Source organism: Schistocerca piceifrons, chromosome 3, assembly GCF_021461385.2.
Source record: "Schistocerca piceifrons isolate TAMUIC-IGC-003096 chromosome 3, iqSchPice1.1, whole genome shotgun sequence".
Taxonomy (NCBI): domain Eukaryota; kingdom Metazoa; phylum Arthropoda; class Insecta; order Orthoptera; family Acrididae; genus Schistocerca; species Schistocerca piceifrons.
Window position 1 is genome coordinate 733,747,139 of NC_060140.1, and position 20,691 is coordinate 733,767,829.

Below are 20,691 nucleotides of genomic sequence, written 5' to 3' on the forward strand. Positions count from 1 at the left end.
ACGGCAATCTAAATGGTGCAATGAATTCTGATTTCCTCCGTAATGTTCTACCGGTGTTACTACTAGATGTTTCACTGCATGACAGAATGGCGATGTACTTCCAACATGATGAATGTCCGGCACATAGCTCGCCTGCGGTTGAAGCGGTATTGAATAGCATATTTCATGACAGGTGGATTGGTCGTCGAAGCACCATACCGTGGCCCGCTACGGTCGCAGGTTCGAATCCTGCCTCGGGCATGGATGTGTGTGATGTCCTTAGGTTAGTTAGGTTTAAGTAGTTCTAAGTTCTAGGGGACTGATGACCTCAGCAGTTAAGTCCCATAGTGCTCAGAGCCATTTGAACCATTTGAACCAACTCCGCATTTGTAAACATTGCACTGACTGCAAAACCACGTTCGTGATGAACACTAACCTGTTGATGATACGTACTGATGTGCTTGATGCTAGTACTGTAGAGCAATTAGTCGCATGTCAACACAAGCACAGAAGTCAACATTACCTTCCTTGAATTGGGCCAACTGGTGGTGAATCGAGGAAGTACGGTACATACTGACGAAACTAAAATGAGCTCTAACATGGAAATTAAGCGCTTCCGGACACATGTCCATATAACATCTTTTCTTTATTTGTGTGTGAGGAATGTTTCCTGAAAGTTTGGCCGTACCTTTTTGTAACACCCTGTATAGTAGTAAGTGGGTACATAGGATGCAGCTTGTTTTCGACAAATTAATGTAAATATTAACCAAAATATTTATATTAACTAAAATATTTATATTAAATTGTACATTTTGATATAATTTTTTTATTTAATACAAGTATTTTAATTAATTCATCAATAAGAAGCGTGTGCATAAAAAATTGCTAACTGCTCTAAACGAACCGACTTACTACTGGAGACGGATCTGGTAACCGAGCTGGCCAAGGTAACATTTCGACACATTGTAGAGTGTGTTGGGTTACAACAGCGGCATGTGGGTGAGCTTTATCCTGTTGCAAACAATCCTTAAAGACTGTTCATGAGTGGCTGCACAACAGGTCGAATCACCAGACTGGTGTTCAAATTTCTAGTCAAGGTAGTTGCGATAACCATGAGAGTGTTCCTGCCATCATGTGAAGTTGCACCCCAGACCATAACTCTAAGTGTAGGTCCAATGTGTCTAACATGCAGACAAATTGGTGGCAGGCCTTCAACTGGCGTTCTTCTAACCAACACAAGATCATCACAGGCGCTGGAGCAGAACCAGCTTTCATCAGAAAATGCAACAGGTTTCCACCCTGCCTTCCAGTGAGCTCTCCCTTAACACCACTGAAGCACGCAAATGAAAGTGTTCTCGGGATAGAGGAATGCGTGTTTAAGGGAGTCTGGCTGAGAGCTGTTCTTGAAGTAACCGATTTGTAACAGTTCTTTATGTTATTGTGGTGTAAACGGATGCTCAGACTGCTGCTACAGATGCAGTATCTTTTGCCAGAGTCATACACCAGTCGCAATGGTCTTCCCTCTCGGTAGAGCCACGTAGCTGTGCAGAGCCCGGGCCTCTTGTGAACATAAATTCTCTTGAATCAATGTGAAGTGGTTAAATTCCTGCCGAGTTTTTCTGCAATATCGCAAAAGGAACATCAAGTTTCTCGTACTCCTATTACATGACGTCATTCAAACTCAGTAAGGTGTTTATAATGGTGTCTTTGTCGTCTTAAAGACATTCTTGACTAACATCAACTCATCAGGTCCGCTCTCAAAGGTAAATAACGCTCACAACCGTTATTTCATTGAAGAAAACTTGATTTCCATCCTCGAGTGGCGACACTACCGTCAGTCTTATGCAACTGGCGCGAAATATGCATCTACATCTTCATGGATACTCTGCAGTTCACACTTAATTGCCTGGCAGAGGCTTCATCGACCCATTTTCATACTACTTCTCTACCAGTCCACTCTTGAATGGCTCGTGGGAAAAAGGAGCACCTAAATCTTTCCGTTCGAGCTCTCATTTCTCTTATTTTATTATGATGATTAATTCCTCCTACGTAGGTGGGTGTCAACAAAATATTTTCGCATTTGGAAGAGAAAATTGGTGATTGATATTTCGTAAATAGATCTCGCCGCGAAGAAAACTGCCCCAACACGCGTATCATATCAGTGACACTCTCACCCCTATTGTGCGATAGCATGAAGCGAGCTGCCCTTTTTTCCACTTTTTCGATGTCCTCCGTCAATCCTACATGGTAAGGATCCCATACCGCGCAGCAGTATTCCAGCAGAGGACGGACAAGTGTAGAAACAAGCCTACCAACCAACTTTCGGTTATGTCACGTAGCTCCTTCTTGCTGTTGCCTTTTCTTTTTTATTTTCCTGTGAGTGTAGATGTTGTTATCTAAGAGAATCTACCAAATCTAATTACCACTGAGCAAAATCCGGTGCGCTCATCCACCTCCACTTATGTTTAATACTTGATCAAGTATCTCCGCAGATAATTTTGCTACATTTACAACATTTAGTTCTGGAATAACGCTTTCCACTTGGTTCTGATTCAAGAAAAGAGAAATTTGTTTCCACTTGTACTGAAGTAACTTTGACATCAATTGCTCAGTGATGGAATGAACTTATCTAGCACGCAGCCAAAGCTATAGTTCAGCCTAAAATATCAGGTTACACTTTCAGCAAGTGAGTTCGGTACGTCAACCTTACTCACTTCAATAACAGCTGATTAAGTTTTGTTTCGTTCGCAGGTGCATCATCTTCCATTGTTCCAGACCCAAAATGGTGCGAGCGATCTTCGAGTAAGCGATGGGTCTGGGGATACTGTCATGAAATTCTTGTATCAGACGAATCTTTCAACCAAATTCGAACGAAATGATTGAAAACTGGTGATAATGATGTGCATATATTTACACTTCAGTGGTTCCCATCAGCTAATATCTTAGGCTCACCTGAGTGATGACTGGGATCCAATTCCAATAACTTCACCAATGGTAAACCTGGATGTTAGATAACACTGTGAAATATCTTTGACATAATATTCTTACTTGCAGGCCTAAATTGTCGTGCATAGTTTAGACTCATAAAAACCCTTTCACAGATTTCTTCTGAGTTGAAATACTCTATTATGTCAACGCACTTACGTGTTCAAATGGTTCAAATGGCTCTGAGCACTATGGGACTTAACATCTATGGCCATCAGTCCCCTAGAACGTAGAACTACTTAAACCTAACTAACCTAAGGACATCACACAACACCCAGTCATCACGAGGCAGAGAAAATCCCTGACCTCGCCGGGAATCGAACCCGCGAACCCGGGCGTGGGAAGCGAGAACGCTACCGCACGACCACGAGCTGCGGACGCACTTACGTGTTGCGGGGTCCTTTGTTCGATGTGATGAAGAGTGCAATCAGTGGAGCGTCACAAGACCATGCGTGGTAAAGAGACAATTTGTGTAAACCTAAAGCGTTTTAATTTGTACTATAAGCAACAGAAGAAGTGGTCCAGACCTGTGTTATCCATATTCATGACGAGGTGAGGAAGTTTCTTGTAAACATCTTCTGAGTATAGGATGGGAGACGTTATGAATAGTACTTACTGAAGTTCTTTCAGGCCTGGAATTTTTAGTTGGGCATCACACGCCTTCTTAACATGCTCTTCAATAATGACCATCAGTTCTGATTTGGATAAGAGAGAATTTTTTAAGAAATCGATATCTTCTTTCCACATGTCGTACATGAACGACATGTCTATCTGAGTCATGTTTGGAGGTGGGTCCTAAAACAGGTAACAGAATATATTGCCAATTTCTCCTCTCTAAAAATTGAAACATGTAACGTAAAAGAAAGTTTCAGTTTAATGTTTTAAAGCATTTTCTAGGGTTATTGGATTGTTTTACTTGTAAATTCAACAATTACTTTACTGGGTGTCTGTTGACATTATTAATTATGCATATTTTTATAGTTTTCAATGAGTGGTAACTATCATTTCCATTAGACATTTCTGCGCCATCAGCTTCGTGGATAAGAAAAATTATGAAGATATGAATTCATCAGGAACAGCATATTCACAAAATGTTTCTTTCAGGCTACCGCAGGGCATCGAGTTCCCCATGAACCTGCTTCATTCCACTTCGTGGTACACCGGTTTCTGTCAGTCTCTATGTGCACAGTTAATTTTGAACTTGAACTGCATAGCTCTAAAACTCGAACGTGATGTTACCAGCCCAACCTAACAACAGTGCACTACCGAACAAGCAAGCAAAACAAGCGAAGACACTAGTAAACTCTGTAATAGTGTCCTAAACGCCAGACAAGAAACGTACTGTATATACTAGCACTTGTTGCCAAAATTAGTAACTGATCCAGGGGCACTGTAAACCACAACAGTACGTAATAGTTCAGGGCAAAATCTACTGAGTCGTTAGGCTATGTCATATTTATCTCGGACATCTTCACTGATCGACGTTTTTGTCTTTCTGCTGGCAACTTCTTTAGGATTACACTGGTTTCCCTATCGCTGTGACGGCGTAAGCTGATTATTGACAGCTGCAGTGGGTTGGGTAAGGAAGTTTCGTGATCCTACCTCAACCAATAACGTTTTTTTAAACATCTCTATGGCAAACGACTCTGTGTTGTCGCAGTTATATAGACGGATACTGTTTTTACCAACAGGCGTTAGCTCTTCGTAGTTAAAAGCTGGCAACAGCGCTACGAGCTGTCTGGGGCATTCTTACGGCGTCTCGACTATAGATGGCTAAACGCAGCTCATCCAGGGACACTAGCTGTATCCTGAAGTAGATCCCATACTAGGAATGGAAACGTCAAGCAATGAAGAAGTTTGATGAGTACTACGACGAAGCCGGACGACTCAGAAGACCGTATCGTCAATGACGAAGGGGCCACGACAGCCTGCAGACTTATAGGCCCAGTATATACAGAATCAATTCGATATTTAGTCACCTGTGAAAAGAGTCTGGAGTGTTTAAGATAATTTACAAGGAATATACTTCGTTCTAACAGAGAAACAATGCTGACATGTCCATAAAAGAAGGAGTTGCAAATCACAGACAACGTATTACGTAATTACCTGACTGTTTGGAAAACAATCACAAACATTCTAAACGTAGCGAAACACTACAACCTGTTCAGAGAAGATACGCATTTTCAGATATTGACATATTCTAAACAAAAAATGTGTATGGCAACCCGAATGTGTTACTGAACGATCAGACGTACTATATCTCCTCACCCCGTATACTGACAAAATGGTTGGGGGGACCTGATTGACGTCTCCATACCACCCATAAAATGAGTTCAACCATACCTGCGAGAATATGCGAAGAGCCTTGAGTCCCTGCTATGAAAAATGGCTCTGAGCACTATGGGACTCAACAGCTGAGGTCATCAGTTCCCTAGAACTTAGAACTACTTAAGCCTAACTAACCTAAGGGCATCACACACATCCATGCCCGAGGCAGGATTGGAACCTGCGACCGTAGCGGTCGCGCGGTTCCAGACTGAAGCGCCTAGAACCGCTCGGCCACACTGGAGGCCTGCTATGAAAAGAATAAAGCAAAAAGAAACCCGAGAACTAGGTCCTGTGAGAAATTGTCTTACATTGTAATGACCTTCATGTTTACAAGTCCTGGGTACTGAACATAATTTTGAATGAAATGTAACTAATGACATAAATCAGTCGTAAGAGACGTTCACCACTCTTTGGAATATTCACCTCCGCAATAAGTGGGAAAAAACACAGTCAATGAAACTCTTTTCACTTACAGATCTCCTTTCAAATTCTGTTCTGTACCCAGTATTTCTAAAAGAAAAGTTGTTAAAACTGGAACAGATGAATAATTAAGACTGGCTTAAGCTTTTTGAGGATGAAATTACAATTGCAAAATTTATTGCACGTCGTAGGGACGATAAAAATTATGGGAAGTGAAGAGAGTCTAATAATACACGTAATAACCAAACGTCAAGATAGACGCGTTTTCGAAAAAACAGTGCTTTCCTCTGTAACTTTCTTTTATAAATTTACAGAATTTTAAATATATTGCACTGTGTAGTACGTTTTAAAAATATTAAAATACAAGTACTAACACACTTGTGAAGTACTACACAGCAGCTGCCATAAAATGATATTATAGAGCTAAATGAAATAGGCTACACGTTGACTGTAAAAATTGTTGACAGTTGTAGATATAATGAGTGTATCTACAGCGTGAAAATCAGAATTTACTGTAAAGCAATCAGCAGAAACTGTGAAGCAGTTACTGGACGCAGGCTTCTGCCTAGATTTTTAAACTTTTCATTCTAACATGAAAAAAATATTGATGATGAAAAGAATTGCTGCAGAATACAGCAGCGGTAAAAATTAATAAAAATCAGTTTCCGTGCCAAAAATGTTGAGCGATCATAGCAGCTTCTCTTGTCATTACAGCCAAAGGGTGAAAAAATTCCGCCGTGGTGAACGTTAAGTTGAAGCTGTCGGTATCAAAGTATCTGAAAAGACTCAGCTAGACGTCCTATCTGAGTTTCCTGATGATACACGGTGTCACATTGAGTTCTGTATCCAAAGAATTTGACTTCGACTCTGCTGTGGGTGTTCCTCACATTGTGGTTTGCAATTGTGGCGTCATAAGCATTGTGGGAAGGCTGTAAGATGGAAGCAACATAATTTTAAACAGTAACACTGTGCATTATTACCTTGATAGGATCGGTGGTGATGATGGTGACTTGATGCCCCCTTTCTGCGAGAGCTCGCATGATTATAAGAAATGGTAGCTGGTGACTGATGGACGGAGTCGGGTTGATACCCAGAATTCTTGCGCATGCACACGAATGAACTAGAAGCAGTAGAAGCAGCAGGCTGACCGTGGCTTCCCGCACGTAGCACTAGATTCAAGAAAAAGTGGAAAAAGAAAATCCGTTCAGTTATACTTCACATATTAAGTAGCCCAACGTCCATCCTAAATTATAAAACGACAGTGCTGTAGCTTTATTGATATCGGGACTGTCCGCAAAATAACATTCGCATTTATATTGACGTCAGATGCTACAAAGCACGCTAGGTGAAACGATTGCTGAAATATTCCTTTCTGTTACCTATCACGAGACAGTCACAGGTAGTGATACGAAACTAGAGCTCCATAAAATTCGTATATTGACCCGTGTTGCTGAGCAAATGTATTCAGTGTCAAGGAAGAGGTTGCGTGGTCATAAGTAGGTCGCAAAACTAACTACCCACTGGCTACAAAAACTTATGATAGCTACAGACCAAAAATTAGAGTTACATCCACACACTGTTTCTGCACGCCCTTCAGCGTAGAACGAGTTTTCATGAAGTTACCTGGGTTTTCAGTCAGTTCAGAACTGAGTAAAACTTGACGAGGCAAGCACTTTCAAGACTTGTGGAAAGATGTGTTAATATCAGCGTGAGAAATCCGGACCGTAAGGAATTATCGTAATAACTTCCACTAGTAATTCCGAATTGCCTGACCGGTAGGTGACGCTGTTTGTGGACGTGCATTGCCCGAAGCCAAATTACGTAGCTGAGCCACTGATTCTGAGAGGCCCTCCTCAGTTTCAAAACTGTTTGATAATTAATTTAAGGTGTTACTGAAGATTTTGATGGTTTCATATCCTCAAAAAGCACTCGCCTTCGTCGCCAAAGCACAGTTTCTGTGGTTTGCGCGGAAGAGTGTGTTTGAAGTTATCCCTCTCAGTGAATCTCAATGTGTCGTTTCATAGCGAGCCATTGTACGAGAAAATACCTCCTCAACTAGCTCGCGTCCGTAGTGGAATACCACACGTGTACCCCGGTTAACGCTAAATGAGCTAGAACGAATGGGCAGCCAGACTAGATACTGGGTTTCCTGCCTACAAACATGCAGACAAATCAAACTCAAAAGCATTAAAAATGGACCTTTCAGTACTATCTGATTAAAAGACTTATACTGACGTAGTTCTAATGCAGGAAACACATGCTCCAACTATGGAAGACTAGCGTAAAAGAGGTAAGGTCAATGGCTACGATCTTATGGGCGCTACGTATCACAGTGTGTATAGTGTTACCACCTACGTAAGGAACAATATGGAGCATGCTCGTCTCATTTCGACAAATACAGAAAATGAGATCCATTTTGTCTCTACACAAGTGGAGGAGACCATTATAAATAATATTTACAAGCCACCAAATGTGCTGTGGCCACTGGATGTTCTGCCAATTACTGCTCACCCATTGACTTATGCTGGAGATTTTAATAGTCACCACAGTCACTGGAACTATGCACGTGACAATGAGTGTGGTATTGCGTTCAATGACTGGGATGAAAATTAAAATCTATACCGGGTTTAAAACGCCAAGGATTTGGGAACTTTCAGATCGGCCACTTGGCGAAGAGACTACATTCCGCATCTCTGCTTTGTGTCCTGGGACTGCAGAGGGCACCCAGTGCCTATATCCAGAGAAGTAACACGTAATTTCCTACTCAGGCAGCACTGGCCAGTAATCCTCGATATGGGGCCCTCTGTCCCAACAGCGAGATCTGTACCACCACCCAGATGGAATTTCCGTAGGGCTGATTGGAGGAGTTTTACTGACCACCTAGATAAATATATCTGTTTCATTCCACCAGAACCTAAGAACTACCATAGATTCATCGTTGTGTTCTTACTACTGCTAAGAAGTTTGTCCCTAGTGGATACGGAAAAGAATATATTCCAAACTGGAATAAACATTGCGAACAACTTTATGAACAATATAGTGAAACTGGCATCAGCTATATTGCAGACGACCTCTTCCAAAGTCTTGACGCTGCTAGAAGAATACGACGATGTGAGATGATAGAAAATGTAAACTTCACACATTCAAGTAGAAAGGCATGAAGCCATCTAAGTAAACTTGGCGGAGCCTCCAATAAACCTTGGCAGAAACCCCATACTTCAGGTCACCAAATCGCTAACCATATACTTGAAACATCTAGATCGTCTCATGAGAAACAACATACTTCAAAAATAAAACGAGAACTCACATCTCTAAAAGCTCAATGCCCCAACGAATCCAATTTCTCTTCACCATTTACACTGGCTGAATTGGATAAGATCTTGAAACAAACTAAACATGGTAAAGCACCTGGTCTGGATAATATAAACCCGGAGTTTCTGATAAACATGGGTAACGGTGGAAAAAATTGCTGGTCCGCTTCTTCTCCAACATCCTAGATATTTGATCACTGCCCAACGAGCTAAAGAGACCCAAAATGTTGGCAATTTTGAAACAGGTAAGCCAGGTACCGCCCTCAAAGTTTCGGACTATTTTCCCTTTTGAGCTCTACTTACGAACTCTTGGAGAGAGTCGTCTATAACAGAATTAGCAGCTTCATTCCGTAACATATCCCAGCTGAGCAAGCGGGTTTCAGGCCACAGACAAGTTGCTGCGACCAGGTACTGGCCCTAACAACTTGTATAGAGGCTGATTTTCAAGAAAACGTGAAGACATCTGTCGCGCTCGTAGACCTAACCGCGGCGTATGACACAGTCTGGAGAGAAGAGATGATACACAAATTACTAAAAGCTCTTATCAACACCATGATGAACAGTAGATATTTCCGTGTTTGCTTGGGAGAAAATATGAGCAAGGAGAGGATATTAAGTAATAGTCTACCACAGGGCTCCCCCAATTATTCAACTCATATCTCCCTAATACCAGGTCAACAAAATTCTGCTCTGCGGACGATATCATTCTTGCTTGTAGCTCGTATTTTAGAAAGTGGTTACTTAAACATAGTACAAGTAAAACTCAAGTATGTACATTCCATCTGACAAACAAACAAGCTAATGTGGAGCTCAGAGTGAAACTTAACAGAAACATTCTTTGCTATAAGAAGCACCTTAAGTACCTTGGTGTCACCCTCGACAGCACCCTTTCATTCAGAAAATATCATGAAAATACTGCTGCCAAGATAGAAAACCGTAACGATAATACTCAAAAATTGCGTGGAATAAAGTGGGGAGCTTCAACAGATACCTTGCGCACATCATCCATTACGCTGGTTTTCTCAATGGCCGGGTATTGTTCCCCGGTGTGGCTAAACAGCTGCCACACCAACTTGATCGACGTTCAGTTGAACTACACTATGCGGTCAATAGTTGGGGTAATCCGACCAACAACGATTTATTGGCTTCCTCTGCTGAACAGCATCTATCCACCCGCAATCCGCAGAAGCGAGGCGTTGCTTAGGGAATACCGCAAGCTACAGGAGAACCTGGAATTACCCATACAGGAAGACATACCAAGTCTACGACGAAACAGACTCCGTTCAAGATGCCCACCATTACGGCAAGCAGAACAGCCAGATGCCATAATACCGGGGTGAGAGACCTGTGGGACCAGAGCTGTCAACTTACTGAAAATCCTGAAGAGCGTAAATGGTTCCGAAAGTATAAATGTGATATTGCTGGAACGTAGCTGGATAGGAAACTAAGAGTCATATTGAACAGAGCTCGCACTGGGCATGGACTCTCTTTACAAATGGAGTGCTACAGACTCTCTGGTTTGTGACCGTAGGGCTCTGAACCAGACAATCAAGTACATTGTACATGAATGTCCCTAGCGTTCCTATCAGGGGAGTTCGAGCGACCTTACGCAAGCTAATGATACGGCTCTTGTATGTATTACGAACTTAGATATATAGCATTACTTATGTTATTGTATACCAGTATTTTTAAACTTCATGTGAGCCCTATGAATAAAAATAAAACTCCTCAATACCTCTCAGCTGGCCGGCCGGTGTGGCCGAGCGGTTCTAGGCGCTTCAGCAGTCTGGAACCGCGCGACCGCTACGGTCGCAGGTTCGAATCCTGCCTCGGGCATGGATGTGTGTGATGTCCTTAGGTTAGTTAGGTTTAAGTAGTTCTAAGTTCTAGGAGACTTATGACCTCCGATGTTGAGTCCCATAGTGCTCAGAGCCATTTGAACCATTTGAACCTCTCAGCTGTAAGGAAAGTCACACTGCAGTCATGTAATTTGACAGGCAGTTTCACTCACCATCAGACAAGAACGAAGCAACAATACTATGAAGAACTTGAGTACTCATGCACAGAGAACGTGTGCTTCATACTGTCGAAAATGATACCTGTAGACAGCCACTGTAACCTTTGATCCTGTAGTTGTGCAATTTTTAGAAGGTAAGACCTTTTAATGCATGCCAGAATGGTTTGTTAATTGTCTTTCAATAAGAGATCAATCAGCTACTTTTCACAATTTTGACTCTTTCGCCATTTCCCCTTTAAACTTTAATAAAAGATTTACTTTTAGATTGGAATGCTATAAAGGCTATAGCTGTACTCACTGCAATTTCGAACGATTCCTAATAGCCAAACTACTGAAGGTTAACCATGAAATATCAGCTTTAGTAAGTTAGGCTTTGACTACGTGAAGGTAACGCAGCTAATAAGGAACTACATACATTAAAGCAAACAACTAATTATTTTTTTCAATGAAGCAAGGAAATTAAACAAATACCCAGCATACATCAGTGCTTTACTATGTTGATTATGAATAGTACATTAATTATTTCATAAGGGCCTGTGACTCTAGTGTTTGATGGTATATATTTGTTTGTGTTACACGTGCCCTTCAAGCTTAGTGGGAATATTAATTTTTTCAGCATATATTGCTGTCAATGAATCAATCATTTTCTCAGCCCTGGTGAAAAGGAAGAGTGCTACGTCCTGCTACAGGCAGCTACCACTCTACATCTATTTACATACTCGGCAAACCACTGTGAAGCACATGGTGGATGGTACACAGCACGGTATCACATTTCATAGTTTCTTCCTGTTCCAGTCGCGAAAGAGCGTGGGAAGAACAATTATATGCTTCTGTGTGCACTGTAATTATCCTTATTTTGCCTTCATGTTCCCTCCGAGTGAGATACGTAGGGATATGAAGAATATTCTTCATCTACTACTTGCTTATGAAATTTTATAACTAAGTTTTCAAGGCATAATTTACATCTACCTTGAGAAGTCTGCCCATTCGAGTTTTTCAATAACTCCGCTACACTCTCCAGTGAAACAATTAAACCTCTGACCATTCGTGTCACTCTTCCGTGTATACCTTCAACACCTCCTTCCAATCCTGTCTGGTACAGGCTCCACATATTTTGGCTGTATGCTAAAATGGGTCGCATAAATGCTTTTTAGACGGAGTCCTTTGCAGACGGGATGTATTTTAGTATGAGCCAAAGTCTGACACCTGATCCACGTACTGCTGAGCTTATGTAACCATTCCATTTCATATCCCTACAAATTGTTGCATACAAATATTGCTGTGGGTTAGGTTGCTAGTAACATTGTCTGCATAGTTGTTAATAAGCAAAGTGAACAACAAGAATTTCAACACACTTTCCTGCGACACAGCTGAAGTTGCTTCCGAAAATGACTCAATATAGAAGGTAACATCCTGCCTATTAGGAAATTATCAACCCAGTCACAAACCTAGGCTGATATCACGTACAATCGTGTTTTGGTTAACCCTGTGATGGACATCCCGACTGCAGTGGACAGATGCTAATGACTGCTTTTTTGGCGTTTACAATCAGAACAAATGTTCGCAGTGCACAGTACCAGTAGGGAGTATCCGATGGAGTGGATTGCATCAACGTTAAAGAAGTGACAATAGAAGTTCCACTGCAGTGGACATGTCTACCATAGAGTTAACAACCGATATTGTGGTGCAGAGTCAAATACTTTTCGCAAGTCTAGAAATACTTTATCTGCTATGTGATTTCCTTGATAAATGGCTTTCAGGATGTTGTGTGAGAAAAGCGGAACTTGGATTCCCCATGACCATGTTTTCGCTGTCCATGCTGCATGGCAGACAGGAGGCCATTCTTTCATAAATTCTTCATTATGTTTGAACACGGAATATGTTCCAGAATTCGCCAAAAAATGGACGTCAATGAGGTTGGACTTAAGTATTGTGGATCATTTATTTTACCCTTCTTGTAGACTGGTGTGGCAAGTGCTTTATTCAGTCTCCGGGCATAGTTTTTTGTTCAAGGGATCTACAGTATATTATTACAATTGTATTAATACCTGCTAACGGGCGTTGATATATGTAAACGGGGATAGGTGAAAATGTCTGCCCCGACTGGGACTCGAACCCGGGATCTCCAGCTTACATGGCAGACGCTCTATCGATCTGAGCCACCGAGAGCACAGAGGTTAGCGCGACTGCAGGGACAATCTCGTGCACGCCTCCCGCGAGACCTACATTCTCGCCTTGTCTGTCCACACACTACGTTCGTAGTGACTCACCCCAACACACTCATTACTCGTGGAAGATATCCTTACCAAGTCCCGTAAGAGTTCGGGGAATATGTGTACATCCGCACAGAAGAAGAAGGTCATGGCTGGTGTTGCTAGAACTGTATACTTATATGGATATGGTGTCTGTTCTCTCGGACATGGCAACACCAGCCATGCCCTTCTTCTTCTGTTTGGATGCACACATATTCCCCGAACTCTTAAGGGGCTTGGTAAGGATGTCTTCCACGAGTAATGAGTGTGTTGGGGTGGGACACTACAAATGTAGTGTGTGGACATACAATGCGAGAATGTGGGTCTCGCGGGAGGCGTGCGTCTTATAGTCCCTGCCGCCGCGCTAACCTCTGTGCCCTCGGTGGCTCAGATAAGTCCGGCTTTCGCCGCCGTGCAGTGCGGACGTGTTGTTGTCTCCGCCTGCGGAGCGCGCGCGCTCGCTGTTGTTTACATTTCATCGGCCGTCACTTACGTGTCGCTTACGTGTACTAGAACCATGGCCAACCGTTTTAGAAAATCAACACTACGATTCAATTTCTGCAACTACTATGCACGACCAAAGGCCTTGGAAGTGGAACTCTTCCTGCACGACGTTGCATAGATCTCAGCTCCCGACATCTTGGGCATCCATTTGTCCATATTAAGCAGTACGGTGTACGTCAAAGTCGTCAATGATGCGATATGTGAAAGAATACTCCGTGACACGAAACATGGATTACGCTTTTGCCACGCGGACGGCAATGTCGGTGCGGTCACTGTCGACCATGAAGGGTTGGGCATGCGCACCATACGAGTTTTCGAACTCCCGTTCGGTCTCTCGGTGGAAGACGTTATCGCGGCTTTCCGCCCCTATGGCACTGTAAATGGCCACACTGCCGAACGCTGGGCTCATTTCCAAACGTACCTCATTCTTAACGGTGTACGACAGGTCACTGTCGATCTCCATCGCCACGTGCCATCTTACCTGCAAATTAGCGGGTGTCGCGCGGTTGTCATATACGACGGCCAACCCCTGTTCCGGGTGCGGCAAAGAAGGCCACCTCAGATCTGAGTGTCTTCAGCGACGAATCACCCAACTGCCAGCCGCTACCGTGGCACCTCCGGCTCCGACGACAGTTTTACCGATCACCTACGCATCGGTGCTCTCTTCTCCTCCCACCGGCCGCCGCCCGTCGGACCATGTACCGGTGACCCTTCCTGCTGCTACGGATACCGCCGGGGTCGACACGTCGTTTTCACAGCCTGACGCTACTCCTGCGCCACTACCAACAGCGACGACTTCCGATCCCCAACCGCCCGATCATATGGACGCCCCTTCACTTGTCGTTTCCGAGACGCCCTTTCTACCTGAGCGCCGCGCCTCCCTTCCGTCTTCCGACACAACAGAGGGACGAACCGGCAAACAACGTTCACCTAAGAGGCGCAAGAGGAGGCGCCGTACGGTCTCAGAACGAGACGGATCACATCCCCCTGATGCTCCAGACACCGTCCGACCCGACGAGGCCTCGGAGAGCCTGCACGACGACACGAATGACGACAACATGACGCCGACTGTGGCTGTGCCGATGCCTACTCTACTGGCTCGCCCAGGTGCTCCTGAACCAATGGACTCCATCATTGCGACGGCCACCGAGACGTCCTCTGCCTCTACGACCGAAGTGGAACGTACGACTTCATAACGACAGTGCCTTCAATAGCGTGGAGTGAGGACGTCGATGAAGGCCCGGACCACAAGCTGGGGACAGAGTTACCCCAGAGAGAAGCCTCGTTACGCCACTGATAACGCCGTCAGGTGGCGTACGGCACGAGTCTCCGTTGCTCGCCCCTCTTCATCCTCCGCTTGTGGAGTTCCCCTCCATGGCGGGGTACGGCTCCAAACCTACCGAATAGCGACGATCAACACTAACACCATTAGGCCACCCGTGAAACTTCAACTGCTGCGAGAGATGATACGGGCGTCGGACGCCGACATCGCACTACTACATGAAGTACACTTGGCCACACTTCCAGACGTCGCGGGATATAACACTTATCCTTCTCCTGGTGACCACCTGGGACACAACGTAGCCGATAAGGCATTCCAGTGGCCAATATCAAATACCTTCTATCGGCCAGAGGCATGGCCGTCACCGTCGTGGGGACGCGTATTGTCAACATTTACGCTCCGTCAGGCTCCACCCACAGATGCGACAGGGCACTCTTCTATTCAGAAGAAATCGCCTCTTTGTTTCTTGAACGCTGCGACCATTACTTGCTTGGGGGGTGATTTTAATTGTGTCTTGCACCGTAAGGATCAAGTGCCCCTCTACAACACCTGTCAAGAACTGCGTCTTGTCGTCCGAGATCTGATGCTCCACGACACTTGGGAAGTTCGGCACGGCGACGCGCCTGGACATACTTACCTGACTAGTCACTCCGCGAGCCGCCTTAATAGGATTTACGTCTCTCGGGAACTCACACCTGCAGTCCAAGGTGCAGAACTTTGGCCCTTGGGCTTTTCGGACCACTATGCCTACATCTGCAACATTCTCCTCTCCCAGCAAGTGGTCTGGCGTAGTCGTGCACCGTGGAAGCTAAACACCTCCCATGTTCAAAAATGTGTGTGAAATCTGATGGGACTTTACTGCTAAGGTCATCAGTCCCTAAGCTTACACACTACTTAACCTAAATTATCCTAAGGACAAACACACACACCCATGCCCAAGGGAGGACTCGAACCTCCGCCGGGATCAGCCGCACAGTCCATGACTGCAGCGCCTTAGACTGCTCGGCTAATCCCCCGCGGCTCCTCCCATCTTCCCATCTTCATGATGCCGAATGTCTTCAACGTGTTACCGAGACATGGGTCACCTGTGAACGTCACTTGCCTAAATACTGCACGACCTTGACCTGGTGGCTGGAATGTGCCATACCTGTCATTCGACGCACTTTGATTCAATATGGCAAGGAAGTTGCTACGTGGCGCCGGCACACTACCGACTATTTCTACGCCGTTCTCCGCGACCTGGACGCCCAGCCGCCCACCCCCGACACTCAGAGGGAACGCAGCAGGACTAAGGTGCAACGTTGACACGCCGTAGACTGCAGAGGGCTATGATGCGAACCCGATGTCAAGATTCGGCGTAACAAGAACATCCCACCATGTGTCATATCGCCTCTGATAAGAAACATCGACGACAACGACTCATCACCGCGATCAACACCTATGCCCGCATGTCGTGGTCGTGCGGTAGCGTTCTCGCTTCCCACGCCCCGGTTCCCGGGTTCGATTCCCGGCGGGGTCAGGGATTTTCTCTGCCTCGTGATGGCTGGGTGTTGTGTGATGTCCTTAGGTTCGTTAGGTTTAAGTAGTTCTAAGTTCTAGGGGACTGATGACCATAGATGTTAAGTCCCATAGTGCTCAGAGCCATTTGAACCATTTTTGAATCAACACCTATCGCGCCCAGCACGTCACCTGCCAGGCCGAAATCGTCAGTGCCTTTGTAGACCACTACCGCACAGTGTACCAGGAGGAGACTACCAACAACCACGCTGAGGAGTCTGTGTTACCACACGTAAATCGCACCCTCGCCAGCGACGAAGCGGACGAGCTGATGGAGCCAATTACGCGTGACGAATTCCACGATGCTGTCAACAAAGGTGCTCTGAATAAGTCACCTGGTGTCGACGGATTGCCGATAGAATTTTATAGCGCTTTCCTCACACTAATGGCGTCACGGTGGACGACGATGTTTCATGAACTGATGACGATGGGGAACGCCGTACCTCCGTCCTTTGTCACGGGAATTACTATACCCATCCACAAACCCACACCGGGTGTGACGACAGCACATTACCATCTCCTGACTCTGCTTAACGCAGACTATAAAATTTTTACACGCTTACTGGCGACGCGATGCCGCAAGGTCCTGCCCAGCATTCTATCCCCGAAACAGACAACTGCGGGTGGTTCAGTTAATATGCAAACGGCCACAGGACAATGTTGCGATTTAATTAGACTGACAACGGCGTGCAGACTCCGCGGCGCGGTGGTTGCCATCGATTTTGACAGCGCATTCGACAAGGTGCGGCATCGTTTTCTGTTTTCAGTCATGAACCGCATGGGTTTTCCACCAGCCTTTATCGATGTCATCCGGCGCCTATACGGCACCGCCGAATCGCTGATTCAGGTTAATGGCCGTGTGGCGGAACCAGTGGCGATCCGGCGTTCCGTAAGGCAAGGTTTCCCACTTTCGACCCTACTCTATGCCATAAGCCTGGAGCCACTCATCGGGAGTCTGACGAACCACCTTTCTGGTCTCACTTTGCGACAGTACAGTTTTCGAGGTCGTGCGTATGCGGACGACTTCCTCCTCATGGTCCGCTCTCGGAGTGAACACAAACGGTACTTGATTTGATATCAACGTACGGAACTGCAGCGGGCAGTAACATGAATGTGGCTAAATCCGCGGCGATGTCCATTGGACGCGGCCCCTCACATGATGACTTAGCACCTTTCCCGTGTGTACAAAAACTACGATACCTTGGTATCATTTTCACCTCCAACGTGCGCCACTCCGCTGCAATCAATTTTCGGCGTGCACACCAAACCATCCACACGACGGTGCGAGAAAATCTTCTCCGACGACACGATTACTTTACGTGTCCAATACCTCAATCAACATGTGGCGTCCAGAATGGTCCACATCGCGCAGGTCCGCCTGCTGCCATCAACTATTGGACGCAGCGTCCAGGCTGCTTTCGGATACTTTGTTACGGCCGGTACACTCTTCAAGGTCCGCTACGTCACGCTCACCCTTCACCCGCGAGCTGGAGGCCTCGGCCGAGTGGCGTCGTAGTACATGTGGTTCGGGGGCACCTCCCTTACGCGCAGCTCACTGGAAATTCTTGTGCCCGCGACCATAACGCCACCAGTACCAGTCGGACACATGAAGCAACATCTGATGCACATTTCTGATTTCATCGTCGACTTCAGTTATACTCACACACACTTACCAACCACGCGTTCTCTTCGACCTAAAGATTTTTACACCCCACCGCTTCGTTCCATATCCAGCAACTATACCTAACTCAGACATCCGTCCAATCGGTGCCCCACGGTTTGGATTCATATCCATCAGCCTTTCCTTCCCTCCAACGTCCGGGCAACATGGTACCACGTCGCAAGTGGAAAATTCGCCACAAATCAACGTCTTCACGCCATCGGACTAACGGACTCTCCACTTTGTTCCATTTGCCACCTCTTGGATGACGATGTCCACCAACTGACTTGTGCTGCCATCAGTGATGCCTGGAAACTTGGCCGACAGTTCGTTGCCTGTTACCTCCACGTTCCACCAGACTCAATTGACCCATGGACCTTTATCCATCTTGAGCATACTTATTCCCCCGCCACCAAAAATCATGCGATTGTGTGGATCAAGGGATGGATGATCACCTACATGTGTAATGGCGGCGACAAATCACACCTTGATTTCTGGCAGTACTTACAAACCACCCACAGTGAAGTCGAGCACCGACCGTGCTACCGCGCCTTCTTCGCCAATTACCTACCCACGATCTTTACGTCACCCCCGCTCAGTTAGATGGTGCCACACGCCGAGAGCATTCCTGAACCCCCCCGCCCTGCTCACATCTGAGACTCTCCGCGCTACGCGTGGGCGTATGGACTCGCGCCTCCTTTTTTTCTATGCACTATACCAGAACACACCGATTTTTACCCCACTCCACTGTTTATTGCTTCACACCTCTTAGCTTACATCAGTATTATTATTCTTTTTTTCCTACACCTTGTTAATAAGAAAAATTGCTCGCCTTCTACGAGTGTAATGTCTCGTGTTATTTCCGCAGGAAGGATGGCATTTCTGTTGTAATTAAGCTTGTACCAATAAAGATATTTTGTTCATTTACCCTGTACCTGGTAAAAAAATAATAAAATAAAATAGAAAGAAAATAAATCAAAAATGTACTTCGAGGGAGTGATTCAGGGATGGGAGACATCGCGGCGAGGCCTGGGGTTCCGACCCCGCCCGACTTGTCTCCACCTGCTCGTACCTGACCACTCTACTCTTTTTTTTTACGCAAAAAAGATCGATACAGCGTCTGCCATGTAAGCAGGAGATCCCGGATTCGAGTCCCGGTCTGGGCACACATATTCACCTGTCGCCGTTGATATATATCAACGCCCGTTAGCAGCTGAAGGTATTAATACAATTCTAATTTCTTTCTAGACGGCTGCAGGTCATCAATGGTGCCTGTTCTTTCGGACATATCCATATAAAAATATAGTATATTATGGTTAAAACTGGAGTTAGCTGGAAATTCTGTGTCGACACTGAGAGAGATCCCACTCGCTCCAGGATACTTGTCTAGTTTTAGCAATTTTAACAGTTTCTCAACGCCATTCATCTTCTTTGGAGCGATTGAAGATTAAACTGGGGTGCTACATCTGTGTCTTCCTTAGTAAACGAACATTTGAAAAATGGAGTCCAGCGGAAATAAATGAAATGTTCGTGGTGCCTTCTTAGCCGGGAGGCTCCACCCGGGGAAGCGCGGCCGCCGGCTCCAAGTTTTGTTACAGTCGACGCCACATAGGGAGACTTGCGCGTCGGTGAGAATGACGACTAGATGATGAGGAGGGCACTACGCCCAGTCCAAGGTCGGGAAAAATCTCCAACCGGGGACCTCTCAGCAGACGGACAAGAAAATCAGTAATTATGCTTTTGTTTTGTTACTCTGACTTTTAATTACTGTGCCATCCATCTACATCCACATCTATACGCACCATTGTACCAGTTATTAGGGTTTCTTCCTGTTTCTGTTCCATTCACGAATGGAGGGCTGGAAGAATAATTGTAAGCCATTGACATCTTTCACGTTCGAATAGAATTTCTTTGTTTCTGTGTTAGTTTTATAAAACGATTCTACTACGTAGTCATTGAAGCCTTCACACATTGCCGCGCGGGGTAGCCGCTCTGTCTTGGGGGCCTTGGTACTGTTCGCGCGGCTTCCCCCATCGGAGGTTCGAGTCCTCCATCTGGCACAGGTGCGTGTGTTGTCCTTAGCGTAAGGTAGTTTGACCTAGATTAAGTAGTGTGTAAGCCTAGGGACCAATGGCCTCAGCAATTTGGTCGCATAGGAACTTTCCACAAATTTCCAATTTTCTTCGCACATTGCCAGAGGGCCAGAAGTGATTCATTCAGCAACTCTCCATATGGATCTGTGTTTAGTTTTACACCTGTTATGCAAGAATGGTTCAAGTGAGACTTCAATCTACAGTTGAAGATAACATTCTTTCAACCTTTCTTAGCCATCTGACCTCTTGATATTCATATGGTTCCTGTTCATTTCTTCAAAAGTGTCTTCAATTATCCCACAG

At 45.3% G+C, this 20,691-nt stretch overlaps 1 protein-coding gene across 1 annotated transcript in view; it reads right to left on the reverse strand.

The window, feature by feature from the left end:
- LOC124789017 (UDP-glucosyltransferase 2-like) overlaps positions 1 to 6,752 on the reverse strand; it is a 50,196-nt gene extending 43,444 nt beyond the window's left edge. Inside the window, exons 1-2 of the mRNA XM_047256303.1 lie at positions 6,693 to 6,752; positions 3,581 to 3,759 (exon numbers count right to left, since the gene is read on the reverse strand). Of these exons, the coding sequence (XP_047112259.1) occupies positions 3,581 to 3,759; positions 6,693 to 6,752 (239 nt within the window). The remainder of the gene's footprint in view (positions 1 to 3,580; positions 3,760 to 6,692) is intronic.
- Between the last annotated feature and the right edge of the window lie 13,939 nt (positions 6,753 to 20,691).